The 18,784-nt window shown below is 43.5% G+C and overlaps 1 protein-coding gene across 1 annotated transcript; it reads left to right on the forward strand.

Annotated features, from left to right (window-relative positions):
- Positions 1 to 89: 89 nt before the first annotated feature.
- Positions 90 to 17,059, forward strand: LOC119399953 (ATP synthase mitochondrial F1 complex assembly factor 2). The gene is made up of 8 exons (XM_037666859.2): positions 90 to 304; positions 565 to 612; positions 953 to 1,098; positions 4,423 to 4,520; positions 8,056 to 8,136; positions 11,201 to 11,313; positions 11,878 to 11,993; positions 15,788 to 17,059. Exons 1-8 carry the CDS (start codon positions 214 to 216, stop codon positions 15,959 to 15,961), a joined length of 867 nt encoding a protein of 288 aa, XP_037522787.1. The 5' UTR covers positions 90 to 213; the 3' UTR covers positions 15,962 to 17,059.
- The last annotated feature ends 1,725 nt before the right edge of the window (positions 17,060 to 18,784 follow it).

Genomic DNA, 18,784 nt, shown 5'->3' on the forward strand with positions numbered 1-18,784 from the left:
CATTTTTTGTACGCTGACTAATTTATGGAATAAAAGTCTCATGTCACGGGCTTTTCGCTCCACGTGTGTTAACTGAGAAAGTTGTCCGTGCTCTCCGCCTGAGGGCAATTTTTGTTTCTGTGGGGTCGCGTGGTTGAACGGCGGCTGCTTTTGCCGGTTTTCAATTCAGCGTGGTTTCGTTGTAATTTCTGACTTTGCGGAGGAACATTAAGAATGTTTGGACATACGTGTAAAATAGCTCGTGCCCTATTGGTCGCTCGAGCCGTTGGGACCTCTGGCCAACATTCCAAAAGGTTCTACCCAGGTAAATCGTTAATTCATGTTGTAATGCGACGCACTGCAACGATGAACTTGGATCGCGGATTGTGCAAACGTTAACAAAGTGTCGTCCTTTGGTTTCAACTTGGGCAGCTTAAGCTGCCATGGTGCTGTAAGAATTAAAAACAAGAGTATTACTAGTTAACTTTACAAGTTTTCACCTTAATCTAGAGAAGTGTTGCACTGCATTACGCCAGAAACCGATGGGATAAAGCACAGTGTATCACTTTTTTTTTTTTAATGCAGCCAAGAAGAGACGGTTTTACAAGGAAGTCAGCATAGTCCGGTCTGGTGGTGAGTTTGTCATAGTGGGCAACAAATCTTTAGAGTGCGCTACCACTCAAGTCAGCTGTTTTCAGTTCAACTGGTCGTGGTTGTCGGTACCCAGTTCGGTTGTAACTGGAACCAGCTGCTTCCCAGTTGGCCTGCAACTGGGACCAGTTGGAGTTCCTACTGGAACCGGTTGATCTGTGGCTGGGGCCAGTTGGTTTCCCTACTGGAACAAGTTGATTTGTAACTGGGCAGTTGGCTTCCTGCTAGAACCAGCTGACGCCAGTTAATTCTACTTGGAACCAGCTGGATTCCCAGTTACATATATTCACTTGGGTCGCTTTGGAATTGTCTTAATTTCCAGATCAATTTGAGGTCTGCCTCGATCAAAGAAAGATCAAGACACCCCTTGGAAAACTGCTGCTCGTCCCGAACGAAGCCTTAGCCGTTGCAGTCGCTACAGAATGGGACTGCCAGCAGAAAGAAATCAACCCCAACGAAATGCACTTGGTTAGTCGATCACCAAGAGCTGCTCACTTTTTGTATGTTACAATTGAGACAGATAGTTAGATTCAATGTGCTGGCATGTCACATAAGTCAAAAGGACAAGGACAAACAAGCACAATATCACAACAAACTTTACACGTATATCTATTGTGCATATTTTAAGAAAACATTACGGTGCAAAATAAAACACGGGCTCAAAGAACACAATGAAAGGGACGGGTGCCAATCCTCTTCATTGTGTTCCGTTGTGCCCATGTTCTAATTTTCGCCGTAAAGTTCTCTTGAAATAAGAATCTTCACCAGCTAGCTCAAACCAAGATCCTGTGTAATCTGTCTTTTCTGTGGTGAAGACATTTGCTGAGATGAATTGCTCTGCTGGGACAAGTTGTTAGACGCTGTGGTCTCCATTGGGAAGCCATATTGGCCAGCATCGACTCAACGCAAAATGTATACTTGCAATTATCATCGTAAAACTTGGAAGCATTGCAGAAAAAGATGAAGCGTAGCATAATGCGCTACAAATGACGCACTTGTGCAAAAGATTCACCGCGTATGGCCCCCCCCAGGCGCTAATTATGATAGACTGGCTGTAAACGTGCCCAATTTACGCAACCTTATTCCAAGGCTCTAAATATTCTGTCGCAAGAAAAGGAAAATGGTAATATGTTGACTTCTATTTTTCCAGTCGTCAACCACAATTAGAGCATCATTAAATGTCTATTTACTTGAAGTCATGTCCGCAGTGATGGTACAGTGGTTACGGTGCTCGGCTGCTGACACGAAGGTCGTGGCTTTGATCACAGCCGCGGCAGTCACATCATGATGGAGGTGAAATGCTAGAGGCCTGCGTACTGTGCAATGTTGGTGTATGTTAAAAAGCACCAGATGGTCGTACTTGAACTGCTACAGCGCATCATAGGAAAGAAGAAATGGCTAAGTCGGCCAACACAAAAGGACAGAAGTGCTCTGTCTTTTGTTTTGGCTGGCTTGGCCATTTCATTTTTCCTGTCATGCGCTGTGTCAGTTCAAGTACGACAAACCAACTCGCCTTGTGGACCAGATGGTCGAAATTTTTAGAGCCCGCCATTACAGCGTGCCTCGTAATCATACCATGGTTTTGGTACATAAAACCCCTGATATTATTATTATTATTATTATTATTATTATTATTATTATTATTATTATTATTATTATTATTATGAGGCCTAAAAATCAAATCTCACACCCAAAATAAATGGGCAATTTGTTATTACCTATATTCATCCCAAGCAATAAAAATTGTAGTTTTGGCATGGCTCTTGGAATGCAGCCTGTCGAACGACTTGTCGAACATGGTTGTGTCGTCAGCAAAGCAATCCTCCGCAGCAACACACAGCAGAATGAAGTTAAATGAGCGCTAGTTGTCTGTTGAGGAAACGTGTATAAATAACATGTTGTTGAAGTTGCATGCGGTGCATGATGCATCTCTGTAGTGGATGTGTAGAACTGTACATGTCGTCGCTCAAAAGGGATAAGAGCTTCCCAAAAAAACTTGTTGGACTCTCTTGCTGGTGTTTGAGGTAGGAGACGGTGGCTCTAGTGGGAATCCCTGCTTACAGGAGTTGAGAGCGATACTGTAAAAGAAATTGGGGACAAACGAAGTGTGCATTTAGTTTTTGCAAGGGAGGTTATGTTATCTTTAGCTACAAAGCTTAAGGTTCTAAGTGACTCTGGGATTCTGCTATTGAGTGCAAGACCTTGGGCTTGATATCCTGTCACGATTATTTGGTTACAATGTGAGCAAGATAAAAAAATGCTCTAGTCTTGCGTTTTGTGTGTGCATTGCCCCAAAGCGCTCGAAATTAATTTTGAGTCTTGGGCCTGTCCACTGCAGTGCCTGTTGCAGCCTGTGTGTTTCTTGTGGTGGTGAAGTCCTATCTCAAGTGGAACGATGTCAGATATAATGGATTATCAGTAAAATGGAGTGATTGTAGGATTTTTCTCTCCTATATCAGCAAGTAAGCAATACAAGTAATCCATACAATGTTTCCTGGGCAATAGAGAATTTTTAAGCATCGCTTGTGACAGACAGCATTATTTTAGTCAGCATGATAACCTGAAACAGCAGGCATTACTTGCATGGGAAATTGAAATGCATAATCAACTAATTTACTGTAGTCCACTTCTTAAGTTTTAGTGAATTACTTTTTAGTTACATATTGTACTTTATGTTTTGTCTGCTGAGTTTGCAAGGCATATCCACCTTAATTAAAATGCAAGAATGGCAAAATTTTTGAGATATATGCACCTTCAAGCATGCAGCAAAAATTCACTGTTTTTCCAGTTACTCTTCTAGCAAAGCACTGTTTTGTGCATTGAAACACAAAAGAAACTGGAACATTTTCATATTTCGCTGCACACCTTGGAGATAAACATCTCGAATCTGGTGTCACCTTGAAATTTTGTTCGGATTTTCATCGTCTACAGATCCTCTATGCATACTTTTGACTATGTGAACTCACTGCCTAAAAGCCACAAATTGTAATATGTACCACAAAGTAATTAACTCAAATGTATTTAGGGAGTTTTTGTTAACCAACCACTTCATCTATTCGGATCTGTCATGATCGGATCTGTCATCTGTCATGAAATTAATATCCACTGCTTGGAGTAATTGAACTCAGCGACCAGAATTACTCTATTACTGTATTTCAGACTTCAGTATTCCACTTTATAAATTCAAACCACTGGTAAGACTTTTTCTGTCGAACGAATGAAGAACTGTTATAACATGAAGCGCATTGATGCTGCTACGCAATTTTATTTGATATTGTTATAATTCTTGTATATACGTGAAAAGATGTTTCCAATTTGTATTGCATTTTGACATACCTCTTTTTATCTTGCTCTGTATAATATTTCCATACTTTAAAATATCAAGTGATGTACTATGTGCTATTGCTGTTTTTCCTGTGGCTGCCTGTACGGCCCCCGGGTCCCCTCCAGCTGTTTTCGGCAGCTTTTTAGACTTGTGGAATCCCCAATTTTTTGCATTGGAAATAAAGTTCACGTTCAAGGTCACAGGCAACCGTTAAAAAAAGGTGCATCGTAAAAAAAAAAAAAAATTGTACTGCCAAATTTTACGCGCCGGATACAACTTTCTGCTGCCAAACTCTAACTGTATTTAATGCCCCGTTTCTCTTTCTGTCTGTGCACTCTTCATGCACGCTCTACTTTGCAAAAAGAACGAGACATAAACGTAGACGACCTACTCTGTCACAATTTCAGATGTTCCTTGGGCTTTGAACACGATGCTGGATTTTCTGACCTTTTCCTTTTGTTTCTCAGACTGGCCTTTGCAACACCGTTCTGGACAACCCTTCCAAAAAGACAAAGGAAGATATGGCATCTGACATATTGGAGTTCCTGGAATCGGACACGCTTTGGTTAGTTTTACCGTACAACGCTGCTTCACCCAATTCTTTCTCGGTTGCCCTCTTCATGCTCGTTTGATATGCCAGCTTCCACCTATGTGCAGTGCATATGTCTGAAATTTTATTGCTTGCTATCGTTTGTTAGTGATTGCAATCTGTAACATCTGCTCTGGAACCTCTCCAATTTTTGGACACAAACGGCTGCCGATGCAACAGCTGTGTCCTGTGCCGTTCAGTTTTTGTTTGCTTTGCATCGCAAAATTGCACTTTAGGCCTGCATGGCAGTTGTGGGGACTGTTAACCATTTCACCTAGTATATTTTATTCGTCACAGTATCGTCACAGTAGTTTAGTGAATATTCATTGGGTTTCCACAACACAGTGGACTCCCAGCAAGTGGAAATCTCTTACACAGAATTGCTACTTAAATGGACAACTGCCTCTAATATGGTTGGTTTCATACATGAATTCTGTACACCAGTTCATCTCTCAGAAAATGGAACTCCTGTTAAACGGAACATATTTTCCTCGTTCCTTCGGGTTCTATGTACGGAGAGTCTGCTGTATTGCTTCTATTTCCATGCTGCAATGCAATATTTTGAGCTGTATGGTGGCTGTGCCCCCCTCTGTTGTAACAGTAAGTGTGAAGACGCTGTGACATGCGTCGAATAAAAGTTCAGTCATCAGAGCATGTGTCCGTCAAGACATTGCTGTATTTTTGCCAAACATAATACCAGCAGCAGAGCATTTGTTGAGATCAAATGCTCTGCTGTTGCAATGCAAAATCTGCAAAATGCTCTGCGAATGCAAAATCTTGCTGTATTTATTTCTAGTACCAGCACGCTGCTTTCAGAGACAGAGTAGTCTTGACGAATGCTACACTTGTTTAGTTAATGGTGATCTTTAAGAGGGAAAATTTTGTCATTTATTATGGGCGCTGAACTGTAACTGAAGTGATAATGACCCACTGTCTAGATCATCAATAACTTATTAGCAAGCTACAAAACATAACTGTGTTGGCATCGCAAAAAAAGTTCAGTGAACCGTTCCATCAGTGTGGTTACATGTGTTCTGTTAATGTGTTCTGAAGTCTTCTCAACTGATCTTATTGTGTTTACTTGTGTGTGTTCCTCTAAATTGCCGTGCACACATATCGTCGGATTTGTAGATACTGTACCAAAAGGTTTTTTTGCATAACTGGATGATGCATTTAAAATTTGAAAAACACTTGAAAGATATTTTAATTAGCCACCAAAGTTGCACACGAAAGACTGCACCTGACATTTCTACGCTCTGTGTCTCGACCATGAAGTTGTGACACAGAGTGCAGCGTTTCCTTTAAAGGCCAACTGCGGCGATTTTTCCAGGTCAATGGATCTCAATAAAATTCGCTGGGTACTTTCCTTTTCACGTTCCCGTTATTTATGCCAAATTACAATATGCAGATTCATTACAAATGAATTTTATTGATTGCCCTGACTCTCCCCACCTTGCTTCCCAGAATTATTGGCAACATTGTGTGCGTGACGTCATTTTTGGCAAAGCGAAAGTGACAGAACCGAGGGTCCACTGAAGCGTCTGCTATCCGCAAGGCAACAGTCGTGTGTGTTTGGCCAGCGCTTCGTTGGCTGTGCGTGCGAATTTCAGTTCCTTGTGGTAGTGCGTGCGATGGGTGGCAAGTGGTGTTGCGTTGTGGGCTGCACACGATTCCCCGTTGGCAGTCGCGAAACACTCGCACCTAATAATTACCCTGTGTCTTTATATCAGAGTGTTTCAGCTAGCAATGCCAGTTTCCCGCGCGGAAAGTGCGGTAATGCCGTACGGGATAAAGAATGCACATGCGTGAACATTACTGTATGGAAACACTTTCCGTAACGTATACAGGGTGCACCGTGATCGGGCCTATCGGTATACCGTGAGCGGAGCGTCGTGCGAAACAACGTAGCCTAATCTAGTAACATTGGTGCAAAAGGTGGCTCGTACTTGGCTTATACACTCAAACCTCATTATAACAAAGTCTCATCTGCCACGAAAATAACTTCGTTATATCCGAAAATTCGTTATAGACGTTTATTTTTAACACTGTAGCTATGACAAGGCTATTCTTCATTTACTTCGTTATAACCGATAATTCGTTATATCCATGTTCGTTATAACGAGGTTTGAGTGTATTAAATTTCTTCTGCTCTACCAACGCGATGTTCAGTGCTGGTATTGCCAAACTTATGCACTCTTCTCACAGCAATATTAAGAAGCTATAGTTAGTCTGCAAACTTCTAAGCGATAGCATTTTACCCGATCGCGGCCCCACAAACTTGAGCTGCCTGGATAGGTGGCGCCATCTGGCGGTGGAATGCACAACCAGGCTAGCAAAGAACTAAACAGGTGCGCTCCACTTCATCAAAGAGGAATGGAACGGCGAGTTTAGTTGGCCTCCAAATGCATCAGAATCGCAGTTGTAATATTCCGACTGCTCCGAGGAGCTTGTGCATTTGGCACGGTCAGTCACACACAAGACACAATTCCGACGGAGTCGCCTTTCCCCTGAGCGTCTGCTCTTCGCAGCTTTCATACTATGCGCTGGCGGGACTGGCATGCCTTGCACGATTTCTGGTCTTTCTCGGCTTATACGTCATGCGAAGACAGTATGCTCAGTTAGGTTTCGGTTTCGGTGTTGCACTTTATTGCTTATTTAAAATTATTCTCCAATTTGCCGAGTATTTCTGCTATCAGGCCCGTGACAGGAGCATCTCAGGAACACAAAAGCACCGTTACTTTGACATGGCCAAAACACCGCCGGAGTAAATCCGCGCGAAGGCACACACTTACACATGCAATGAATCCTCGATATAGCAAATTCAGATATAAAGAGTTATCGGTTATAAGGATGCAAACGAAAACTACTCCTGTGATTAATGCAGTGTTGCAAACATACATTTGTAGCGATTTTTTGTGTATAACGAATGTATACCTTGTGTGAGATGTGACTTTGTTATAACGAGGTTTTACTGCATTCATGGATATAAAAAGGAATATGGGCACTTTGGTTTGGGCAAGTTGGTGTGAAATCTGCAAAGTTAAGTGGCATGAGACACCCGTACGTGGTCTGGCATGTGTGTGTTTCCTTGTGTCTGCGTATTTCGTGCTGTTCGAATTCGTAGATGAAAGGGAATAATTGTCATCCATTCGTCTGTAGCTTCCTGCTATAAACAAGTGTATGACAATTTATTCCTTCCATGAACCTTTCACCACCATGCGAGTGTTGGCCAGATTAGTGAATCCAGATGAATTTCCACTTCCTGTACTACTTGAGAAATGGACAGCGTGACAGAGACGGGGGACACGAGAGATAGAGACAGCATGAGCGCTGCCAATTTTTACAAGATGTTCAATTACTAACTCGCAAAGCTTGCTGCTTCGATTCCCTGCCACATTTGTGTATTTTTCGGTGCTTGCATCCTCCGCTTGATGTTGGTGTACTAAAAAATGCCAGCTTAGCGATCGCATATGTGTCTCTCTCGTCTGATGGTTCATTATGACGCTTGCAGCTATCGAATGGGTGAACCTGACGACCTCGTCATCCTTCAAAAGGAGAAGTGGGATCCCTTGTTGTGGTGGTACGAAGAAAGGTGGGTGGTTGTGCTGTATTGCCATCACCTTATTGAAATAGCATTAGCAGAAAATATTTGTTGATGGTGTATCACTGAAATACGTTACTACTGTTGTATTGTCAGAGGATGTTGGTAAAGTACCGTATATTGCCGATTATAAGTCGACGTTTTTTCCTAAAATGACCTTCCAAAGTTCGGGGGTCGACCTATAATCGGAGTTGACCTAGTGGAATCGTAAAGTTGACTTATCTGTGGGGTCCGACGAAAGGTCGCCGTCCTCGGATTTCCTGCTATTCGACGCATTGATAACATCAGCTGCAGAGGCAGCGGAGTCGTGGCAACAGCTATCTCCCAACGCACGCGCGCCGCTTCCGGAGCTGGACATTTTTGCGACCTGCCATGACGATCGCGAAACTATAGCGAAACCACGTGAGGCGAAACTACGGAGCACGTTTAAAAATCACCGCCGCGCGGCATTAATGCGAACTGCTTGGGAAACATGGTCTCGAAAGCAGCATTTCAAACGTTTGATAGAGGGCAAACGATGTTTTATGAATAAAGAGGAATTTATCTTGCGATGCACCCTGCAGTTTTTTTTTCATACAATAGAAATGATTCGTTGACAAACCATCGGCGTTCCACAGAAAAGCTGGCAGCGCCATGTGGGCTCGCAACACTTCGCGGGGAACTAAACCACATGACCAGTCACATGCGCCCACAAGCGTCTTCGCGTCTTCTTGCACTCACGCCTATTCGCCATTTATGCACTTCGCTTCGCTTGCGAGCAGTGGTGTGCGCGATTTGCGACGCTGCCAAACGGATGCCAAGATGCCACCGCTACGCCAGCAACAGTACAGCACTGCTTTCAAGAGGGAAGCGATCCTCTATGCAGTTTGAAAGCAACGTTGAAGCAGGGCGCAAGTTTGATGTGTCGGAAAAGCGCGTGAAGGAATGGAGAAAACAAAGGACTAAGATCTTTGCGTGCGCTGCTACAAATCGTTCCTTTCGCGGACCGAAGTCTGGACGATACTCTGCCGTTGAGGAGGCGGTTCGAGATTGGGTTCACGACCAGAGAAGCAAGAGCCTGAGTGTTTTCTACGATGATATTGAAGCAAAAGCACGTACTGTCGCGAAGGATATGTGCATCCCGCAAACCGAGTTCCATGATGCTGGTATGGACTGCCAACCGACGTGGTCCACGTGGCGTTTTCCACATGCGGCATCTCAGTACCACCGGCACCCGTTCTGACGACGAGCAGCAGCAGTGGCTCACACGATGGCAATGACTATGACTGCGTCCTTCTCTCAAGCGACGACGAATCATAAGCAATGTTTCACGGGCAAATAAATGTTTCTTTGCATCACTCCCTCTTCTGAAAAACTTATTGGTGAGCTATGGCCGCAGCACGAGGCTGTGTTCGGAGTCAACTTTTTTTCCCCTAGAAGGGGTTGCAATTTGGGGGGTCGACTTATAATCGGCAATATATGGTAGGTAAGATGTGAGAACGGAAGGCTGGTGGTAATGCTGCATCAAAGTTTGCTAGGATGCTCGACTCCATGCTTATGCCATTTTCCACACTAATACTACTCTTCACTGTTCTGTGCAAATACGAGGCGTTGCTTTTAGTAGATACTATACGTAACAACAATACACCTCCCAGCATTTTTGTAGTAACACTCTAACATGAGACAAGCATCGAACGGTAATTACAATTTGCTGATGAAGAATAAAACGGCGCTTAAGATGGGATGAGACGAAAACAGACACGGCGCCGTTTTATTCATCTACTATACACCAACCATCCCATCCAAGCACACTGCATGATTTGCTGATACGTCTCAATGTGTACAGTGAAGGCTTGTTCAGTTTCATGGTGGAAAGCTTTGGAATCAGTTGCCAGTGTCAATAAAAGCTGCCAGAACCTTTAAATTATGTTTGAAGTGATTTAATCAAAATCATCTAAAGATTTCCGAGTGACCTGCCAGAATGCTTGAATAGTGTTGTTATATTCTTGCCCTTAATGCTAGTGACCAATTGGCAGTTGTATTATGAATGTGTTGTTCTTTATATGTGTCATCTTGGTTTTTGTTTTGATTATTTTGTAAAGTTCATTCCTGTGACTTATCTTTCGATGTAGTTTATTTTGAACCAAAGGCTTGCCTTTTGGCGCAACTGGGTTCCTTCAGAATTTGATATTGCCTTTCCTTACTGATCAGCAGACAACTAAGCCTTGGTAACAAACGGTGACAGTGTGTCACATCGCAGTGTGCTGGCACACTGAATTCAGGGTGGTGTCACTGCTGGTCTTACATTCTTGTGCATTTTGTGGTCAAACCGATGGCATTTCGATATAGTTTGAAGATAATTTGCTAATGAAGTTCATGTTAATATTTACCATTGGTGTCCCTTGAAATTCTGGCCATGAACCTTTCTGTGTTATAGTATTGTTGCAGATGAATTTACATGTCATGTATATAGAATAATATACAGTAGACTCTCAGCAAACGGAAATCTCTTAAACGGAACTGCTGCTTAAACGGAACAACTGCATCTAACACGATTGGTTTCATACTTGGATTCTGCACCCCTGTTCATCTCTCAGTAAACGGAACTCCTGTTAAACGGAATACATTTTCCTGGTCCCTTCAGGTTCCGTTTACTGAGAGTCTACTGTAGTCGGATACAACTTTAGAAGTCAGCAGCATTTCCTCCTCGGAGGCGGATGAACACAAGCCTGCACCAATTGGCGCGCACTCGGGACTGACGTCATGAGCGGGACGGCCGGTGGCTCCGCCTTCGGAGAACATCGGCGCGTGCATTAGCGGGACTATTTCTTTAGTCGCGGAGGCAATTGGCTGCCGTGCTTCGGTCGTCTGGGTGGGGCCTCTCCTGACTTCTTAAGTTGTATCCGACTATAGTCCAGTAGCCAATATGGTGGTTGTCCTCCAGAGCAGCAGCATGTCGTCCTTGTCTTCTTCCCTAACTTCCCACTAATGGTAGCTCCAACACCGCAACATCAACATCTCTTATCGACATCTTTGATGCGTCTCCAGCAACCGTTCCTGCTGTTTGTCCCTTCAGGTTCGGCGTGAGGCTGGAAGCAAAGAGTGACCTGACTGTGTCGAAGCTGCCCCAAGAAGTATGCGACATCGTGTTCAAGCATCTGATGTCATATTCATTATGGGGGCTTACAGGTAAGAAATCTAGCAAGGTTTCTTCAAAACAATTACCTGGTGTTAGGTATAGCATTAAGGGTTCATTCACACTGGTCCAGGTCTCCTAACCAAGGGGGTTGCAAATGTCCTAGTGCGCTGAAATAGTGGAATCACCAATTGCAGGTGGTCGCTTTCGTTCAAAAGGCAACTTTTTTTTTTGATCACTCGCTCGCTGCTCGATTTTGCGGTTGGCGACTGCAGATTCTGGCAGTGGACCGAAATAGTAATTTTGATAAGTGCTCTCTCCTCCTCTGCCCTTGTGGTTGGGGGAGAGTGTACGAAGCACACGCATATGCGCGCTAAGGCAAGCAGTTGCTGCCTTGGGGAAGACAAGACCACTTATCGAAATGTTGGCTCCAGCGACACTGCATGTTCAAGGATTCTTCATCTTTTCAAGCCTCTGTCTCCAGAACGTAAACCCCATTTTTACGAATGTTGGAGATCACAGGCAGGCAGTCATGCCACTGTGGCCAATAATCTGTTGATTGAAAGTGTGAACATTTTTCACCCGAGCTCTTTTTTTATTTGTCCGCAATCTTTCAGGCATTCAGTACGGCTCAGAAAGCCTCAAGTCTCTGGTCCTATTCCAAGCGGCCTTGGCGCATCATTTGAGTGTGGAGCAAGCTGTCATGCTGGGAAGGCTGGAGAGCGAATTTCAGGTCAATTTTTCTTTCTTGTTTACTTGTTTGTTTGTTTGTTCTGCAGGTGGTTTGTTGCGATGCTGTGTATGCACTTAATAGGGTATGGATCTGGGCTATTTTGTGTCGGTGATTCATAACACTGTTTTCTGCACCAAATAAATTGCACTTGTGCACGCATCATCTTTCTGTGTCCTTGTGTAGTTTGGTTTGGCGTGAGAACGACGTTATGGATCACCTTGTATGCGCCTCCAGTGCCAAAAGTTATTGGGACATGGTTCCCCCAGCAAATGTGAGTTTCTGCTCTGTTAAGGCATGACACTTCTAATTTGATAAATAGCTGTCTAGGTTGCAACAAGTGCAGCTACGTGCTGAGACACTTAATTGGCTGGTATGTTTTCAGGCTAGAATTGAGATGTTTCAGAGATCTGGTTGCCTGAGCCCTTTTGTCCATGATAGTACATCAAATTGCAACGCAATACCTAGGTTTATTGACTGCACCCTCAGTGTTGGTGTCTAATGAAGTTCAAATAGGTAATGCAATGCATGCCTTCGAAGAACAGCTGAAGGTGCTAACCGGAACACAAGTTCCCGGGACGCGAGATTTTGGAAAAAGCCGGAGTCTTGCATAGCCCAACAGTGCAGCCTTTAATTAAATGTTTCTGCCTGTAGTAGTAGCTTTTGTGATATACCCAGTTGTATACCAGTAAATTATAAGGGCGCTCGCCTCATAACTCATCGGCCCGGAAGGCCACACGAGCCATCCTGCATCTCTTGAAGGCAACTGACTTATGTGATTGCCTGTAGATGGATGCACTGTGAGCTAGTTGTCAGTTGTCCGCACATATGCTTTCTCTATCTCTCTCTTTTACTCCCTCGATCTCCTCCCCATGTGTAGGGTAGCAAACTGTGCAGTCTAGTTAACCTTCCTGCCTTTTCTTTGTCCCCTCTCTCTTTCTAGAAGGGACGTGCATTAACAAAGCAGCGATTCACTCGTAACGTGGAGCACATGTCCCTAAACATTTTTGTCTGTGGATGTACATTGCTTGCTTTCATTCAATTGTAGGGTGCACATTTGGGTTGGTTGGTTCATGATTACGAGTGAAAAACAGCACTAAAAAGACGAGACAAGAAGGGACACAATACCACGGCGCTGGATGCGCCGAGGTCTCGTGTCTTTTCTTGTCCTGTCTTTTTAGCGCTGTTTTTCACTCGTATTCATTCAGTTATTACAGAAACGGCCGCACACATCTGAATTATACCTGCTTGGTGTAAGAACGCTCTCCTTAATGTCTTGTCAGAGACAGGTTAACAGACGTAAATACTGTGTGGCAGAAGACTAGAATCTCACCAGGCATCACGCCCCCTGAATTGCACGAGTGGGTGGTTTAAAGCTGCCCACCAATGACAAAGGGCCATGATTCATTATCATCATCATAATCAACAACGGCATCAACAAAGTGTGCAGCTAGGCAGGTGCACTTATTTGTTTTACAGATGGGTGGTGGGTAGTTCGCTGCTGTAAATGAAGTGGGCACCTTAGGCAAGTTTACAACGGCCAATGTCACGCACACAGATGTTCCAGTACCGGTGTTGTTCCTTCTTTTCCTGTGCCTGTGTTCGTGCACACCATGTTCCGTCAAATATAAAAAGACGTTCCTTCCCTCATGGAACTATTGAGGTGTCCACTGAGAAGCCAAGCGTGGCTAGCAAATGAGAAGGTGATGTGAATGGGACTAGAAACGCTATTGCATTCCTCCCTTAAAGTTGGAAATTCAGCATCCTCAAATTTTTTTGTTGTTGGTTGAAACTAGCAAGTTTTCAGAATAACATCTTGCAGAACTTGAGCACTGTATTGAGCACTGTATTGAAAGTCTATGTCTTGACCAGAAAAGTGTTTTGTTTGTATTGAGATTGGTATTCAAGATTATTATTCACACATCCATAAACATTTATAAAGGCTACGTTTTGAGCACGGATTCTGTGAAACTAAAGCATAACCAATTTCTTTTGTAATGTTGCTCGCACAATGTGATATTTGTATTTCATGTATAACGTGTAAAACATGGTAGAATTGCTGATAAAACGAGCACTCACACAATGTTGAGGCATCACAAAAAGGACATTTTTCGTTTCCTTGGCATGTGCTATATTAACACTCTCCACCCACTGGAGCCAGGAAACGTGTGTCAAAATATTTTAGCTTGATATTATTTATTTCAAAAATACTGCCAGCCTTTGATGAGAGGCCTTTAGCAGGAGCGGTTACAAACATGAGAGAAACAAAAATACATTGTGTACAATGTCGAACCTTACACAAAATGAAACAGCATGCAATTAAAGAAATATGCGTAGCGTCTCATTACACTCAAACCTCATTATAACAAAGTCGCATCTGACACGAAAATAAGTTTGTTATATCCAAAAATTCGTTATAAAAGTATATTTTTAACACTGTGTCTATGACAAGACTATTCATCATTTATTTCGTTATAACCGATAATTCGCTATATCCGTGTTCATTATATCGAGGTTTGAGTATGCGAAAGTGGTTACAAACAAGAGGAGCACAACATTTAATACTAAGTGTAAGCTTAAGCAAAATGAAGTAGCACACAATTAAAGAAAATGTGAACAATGTGTCATTTGAAAAAAAAAAAAAAATGCAGCATGTAGTGCTCTTAATGTGAAATCATTCCAAAGTATGAGTTACGTTACAAATGGTTTCACAACGTACATTCTATGACGCAAGCATAATGGAATTAGATGTGCGGAAACGCTTAGCGATGACAGACACGTTCGAACAACACATCGTGCAGTCACGTAAAAAGGTAGGCTAAAGAAAAGGTAAGGTGGTTGGTGTACCCTACACATTTATGCAGTGTCTTTGAGCAGTTTCAACAATGATTCAATGGTGCTGCAGGAAACCGCTTTGGCCGGAAGCTCATTCCATTCCCTGACAGTTCGGGGAACACATGAATTTCTAAATGCTTCAGTTTTACAGTGGTAATCTTTAACGCCTGGCGGTTAAAGTTTTCGTCACCCAGCATCTGTTAAGCCAGCCACACTGCAATGGACATTACCATGACGAGTCAACACAGCTTGCTGGGTTTGCGAACTCTGCATTCTGTATGTGGCTGAAATTGCTGTTGGAGTTGCTGGATGGACAATTCACTTGTTGTTTATATGCACAATATGCAACTGACAGCATACAGAGCTGCTGCTAGTATGTTACAAGTTGCTGTCCCCACGTTAGACCTACACCAGACTGTGTTGACACGTCACTGTGAAACTGCCTTCTTGATATTGAAACCATAAGTGTTCCTTTTTAAAGGTATAGTGGTATAAACATATATTCAGTGCGTTCTCAGGCATCACAGTACTCCTTTTAGGATTCTTGAGACCAATTTTTATTTAGAGAGGCAATACGGAAATTGCGAAAATTCTTGTCGGTACTTAGTCAAGAGTTTGACAAAAGGTCATCTGGTCAGGTACCATGTTGCACATAACATGACAGCGAGACTGCTACTTAAATTTCTGCTGATACAGACGACACCAGATATAGTTAATAGGACAGACGGAAATATGTCCCCACATTTGTGGTCGTTCATTACGTGATATACTGCGTACATAACTGGACAACGGCACTACGTCCGCTGCAATGTGGACAAGAAACCTGCACAGGTTCCGAAACCTCAGAAACTCATTTTTTTTACTTGGTCAGTGACCTCAATTTACATTATGTGCATCATGTCACTACCCCTTTAAGGTAAATCCTTTAAGATTCAAGTTTTCTTTTGTTATGTGAACTGCAGACGAGTCGCTGGGGCAGCGTCGAATGGGCGCACGACCTCGACCGAGAGCAAGTTCTCAGCCGAGTGGCAGCAGCCGTCCTCTTTGTGCAGCTCACCTCGGAGTCTTCGAGTGTCATCTTCAAGTCTAACGCGGCAAATCAGGCCCGACAGTCGCCCGCAAGTGTGAAGAGGTGAACGGCCAACAACATGATAGGTTTTCCTCTCTGCCGACGTCTAGTGACTTCATCGTAATGTTTGAACTCGTCGAGTAGATGTACACACCGTGTTTCCGTGCCCTAAAGTGTACAGTTTTCCACGATTTGCTAGAGCGAACTGTGGCGCTGCGATTGTTAAGCCGCCGTGGGAATGTTGGGTAGTACGTGGATTTGCCTAGTCTTCGTGCTTGCGGCTTTGAACGCACTTGTGGCTTTGTTTATCGTTGTTTTGGCTTTTGTTTTGGATAAAAGAACGGCTTGTTGTGAACCTCATGAGCCAATTTGAATTGGCAAGCCTAAAAGGCTCAAGGTGGTGAAGTGGAACTGCTGAACTTTTACTGAATTTCATCTAGAGACAAAGAAACTGCAGGCCACACCGAGCCAAAAGAACGAAGATTATGCATATCTGTGTACTACGTATTATTCCAATGCTGGCTGAAGCGCGATGCGTTGCAGCTCTCATAGACACTAGCGCCAGATTTCCCTCTGGTATGATATCGCAAAACTCTATGCCCTAGAGAGCACAGCATCAAAACTTCTAGTCACCGTCACATGTGGGAGTCATGTGACCTGAGCAGCAATATCACGTATGTGACAGCATTTGTAGAGTGGCACGCTGCTGTCGACTCTGGTTCCGGCAGTAGTGACGCCGGCACAATAGCAAGAACCGCGAAGTGTTACGGTGTGGGTTCCTGCCCCCCCCCCCCTCCCCCCCGTCTTTTTGACACAGGCCAACCACTGACACTGGCAAGAAGTGATACAGTTGAAACTTGAATTAAACAAAGTGATGACCGCGGTCGAATTATTTCGTTAAATCAAGAATTTTCCAAAATTGAAAAAGCAATTTTTCGATCCTTCGAAATTTAGAATTGTAACATAGCGATACCTAAAAGCTACCGCGACACTGTTTTCGTCAGCAACCCACATCTGCACATCTGAAATGTCTGCGAGGGCAGCCCAGACATAGGAGACCAGGCTGTAGGCAGGGGGGGGGGGTGCCCCCCTCCCCTGAAATTTTGGTCAAGTACGTGTTTTTACCAAAAATAAATAATGAAAATAGGTGTTTTTCTCAAATAAAGGTTTTCAGCAAGTGCCCCCCCCCCCCCCCCCCCGAAAAAAATTCCTGCCAATGGGCCTGTAGGAGACATACCATGTCCGGGTGATCCAGGCCAGGTAGACAGGTCAAGCGAAGCCGTGACAGGCTACCGATATGCGATAACGTGGAGAATGAATGCAGTGATTGTGCAATCGGGCCGGGCGAGCAAGATACGAGGAGATGATCAGTGCTATCTGTCGCATAAACTGTGAAATAACCAAAACAACCACCGTCACTTCAAGCACCATCCAGTAAGTGAAAGCACTGCCGACTGCAGAGTCCGTTGTTCTGTACAGGGGCGCGGCGTGCAGCCTCATCAAACTAACACTACTCCATAACTAGCACGTCGAAATGTATTAACGCGATAGCGTTAGAAACCAGTCTCGATCAAAATTGCACGGAAATCACCACTTTTTCACTCAGTTATTTCAGGAAATGCTTTGGGGTTTGGTAGCCAAATTATTTTGTTAAGGGTTGACGACAACACTGAACCCTATGGGTATTTGCTGTGGAATGGGAATTTTAGGGGTTTGCGAATATTCGAAAATTTCGAATAACGAATCGAACAGCATTCTATTCGGTTCGGTACTCGAATCGAATAGCACATACTCGAAATACCGAACATTTTTCGAATAGTTTTTGAATAATCAGCTGCCGACGAGAGAACCCCAAAACAATGAAACTTTGGAACAGTTAAAGGCTATTTTTCTTTTTTTAATCACTAAATTACCAGTATGCATGCAGCCCCAGCTTTTACGAGACTACCGACGCTATATTGATTACCGGATGAAGGCATTTTTGTCTGTTTTCTTATGAAAGCTCCACACTGACTCAGGTTTCACTACGCTGCAGCTGCATCGCATTAATCAGTTCCTGTCTTATCTTGCAATAACTGAAGGTGTACCACCATTCAGCTTCAGGAATAACAACAGAAGCAAGGGTTGTGTTCACGTAAATTGTTCTTACAGATGCAGCTTTCAAAACCGATGTCTACATACCATCAGTGGCGAGGACCATGTTGCGATGACAGATTTATGCGTTTCATTACAGCCTTAGCCGTATGCATGGTGTTCGGTTCAAAATTGTTTAGATTTTATGTCTCAGTTTTATTTAAAAGCAGGCGACAAAGCATCTGCAGTCACTACTATATTTCAGCCTTAAGAAGTTGAAATACCTCCAGCCACAAATTCTTGGAGGAAACCCGACGTTTCGAGACCGCCTTGGTCTCTTCTGCAGTTACAAAATACTTTGGTGAAAGTTTGTGAATATTTCTTTACAAAAAATGTTGTGTAGTTCTAGGACCGTTTATAGAATGGTTGTCTTACTATTCGAAGACTATTCGATTAGTATTCGTATTCGATTCGGTGTCATCACTATACGATTCGTGTTCGATTCGGTTCCGAAATTCACTATTTGCACAGCCCTAGGGAATTTCTTTGTTAGATTGGGAATTTCACAAGATTGGGTTTCGTTAGATTGAGTTTTAACTGTACTTGTGCACTGCCAGGCAAAACCTTCCCTTCAATTAAAATTTCGGCAAAGGCGTGATGTCATACACGACGTTTCTGCCTGTGTCACTCAACTCTTCTGCACGTGACAGCGAGGGGAAGTTCTGCTGCTGCGTTCTTTAGGGAACAGAAACACGCATTTGCGCACTGCCTGTTATGAAAGCTCTGGGGTCAAGTCATCAGCATCCAGTTTGAACAT

This window comes from Rhipicephalus sanguineus, chromosome 7, assembly GCF_013339695.2.
Source record: "Rhipicephalus sanguineus isolate Rsan-2018 chromosome 7, BIME_Rsan_1.4, whole genome shotgun sequence".
In the NCBI taxonomy this organism is placed as follows: domain Eukaryota; kingdom Metazoa; phylum Arthropoda; class Arachnida; order Ixodida; family Ixodidae; genus Rhipicephalus; species Rhipicephalus sanguineus.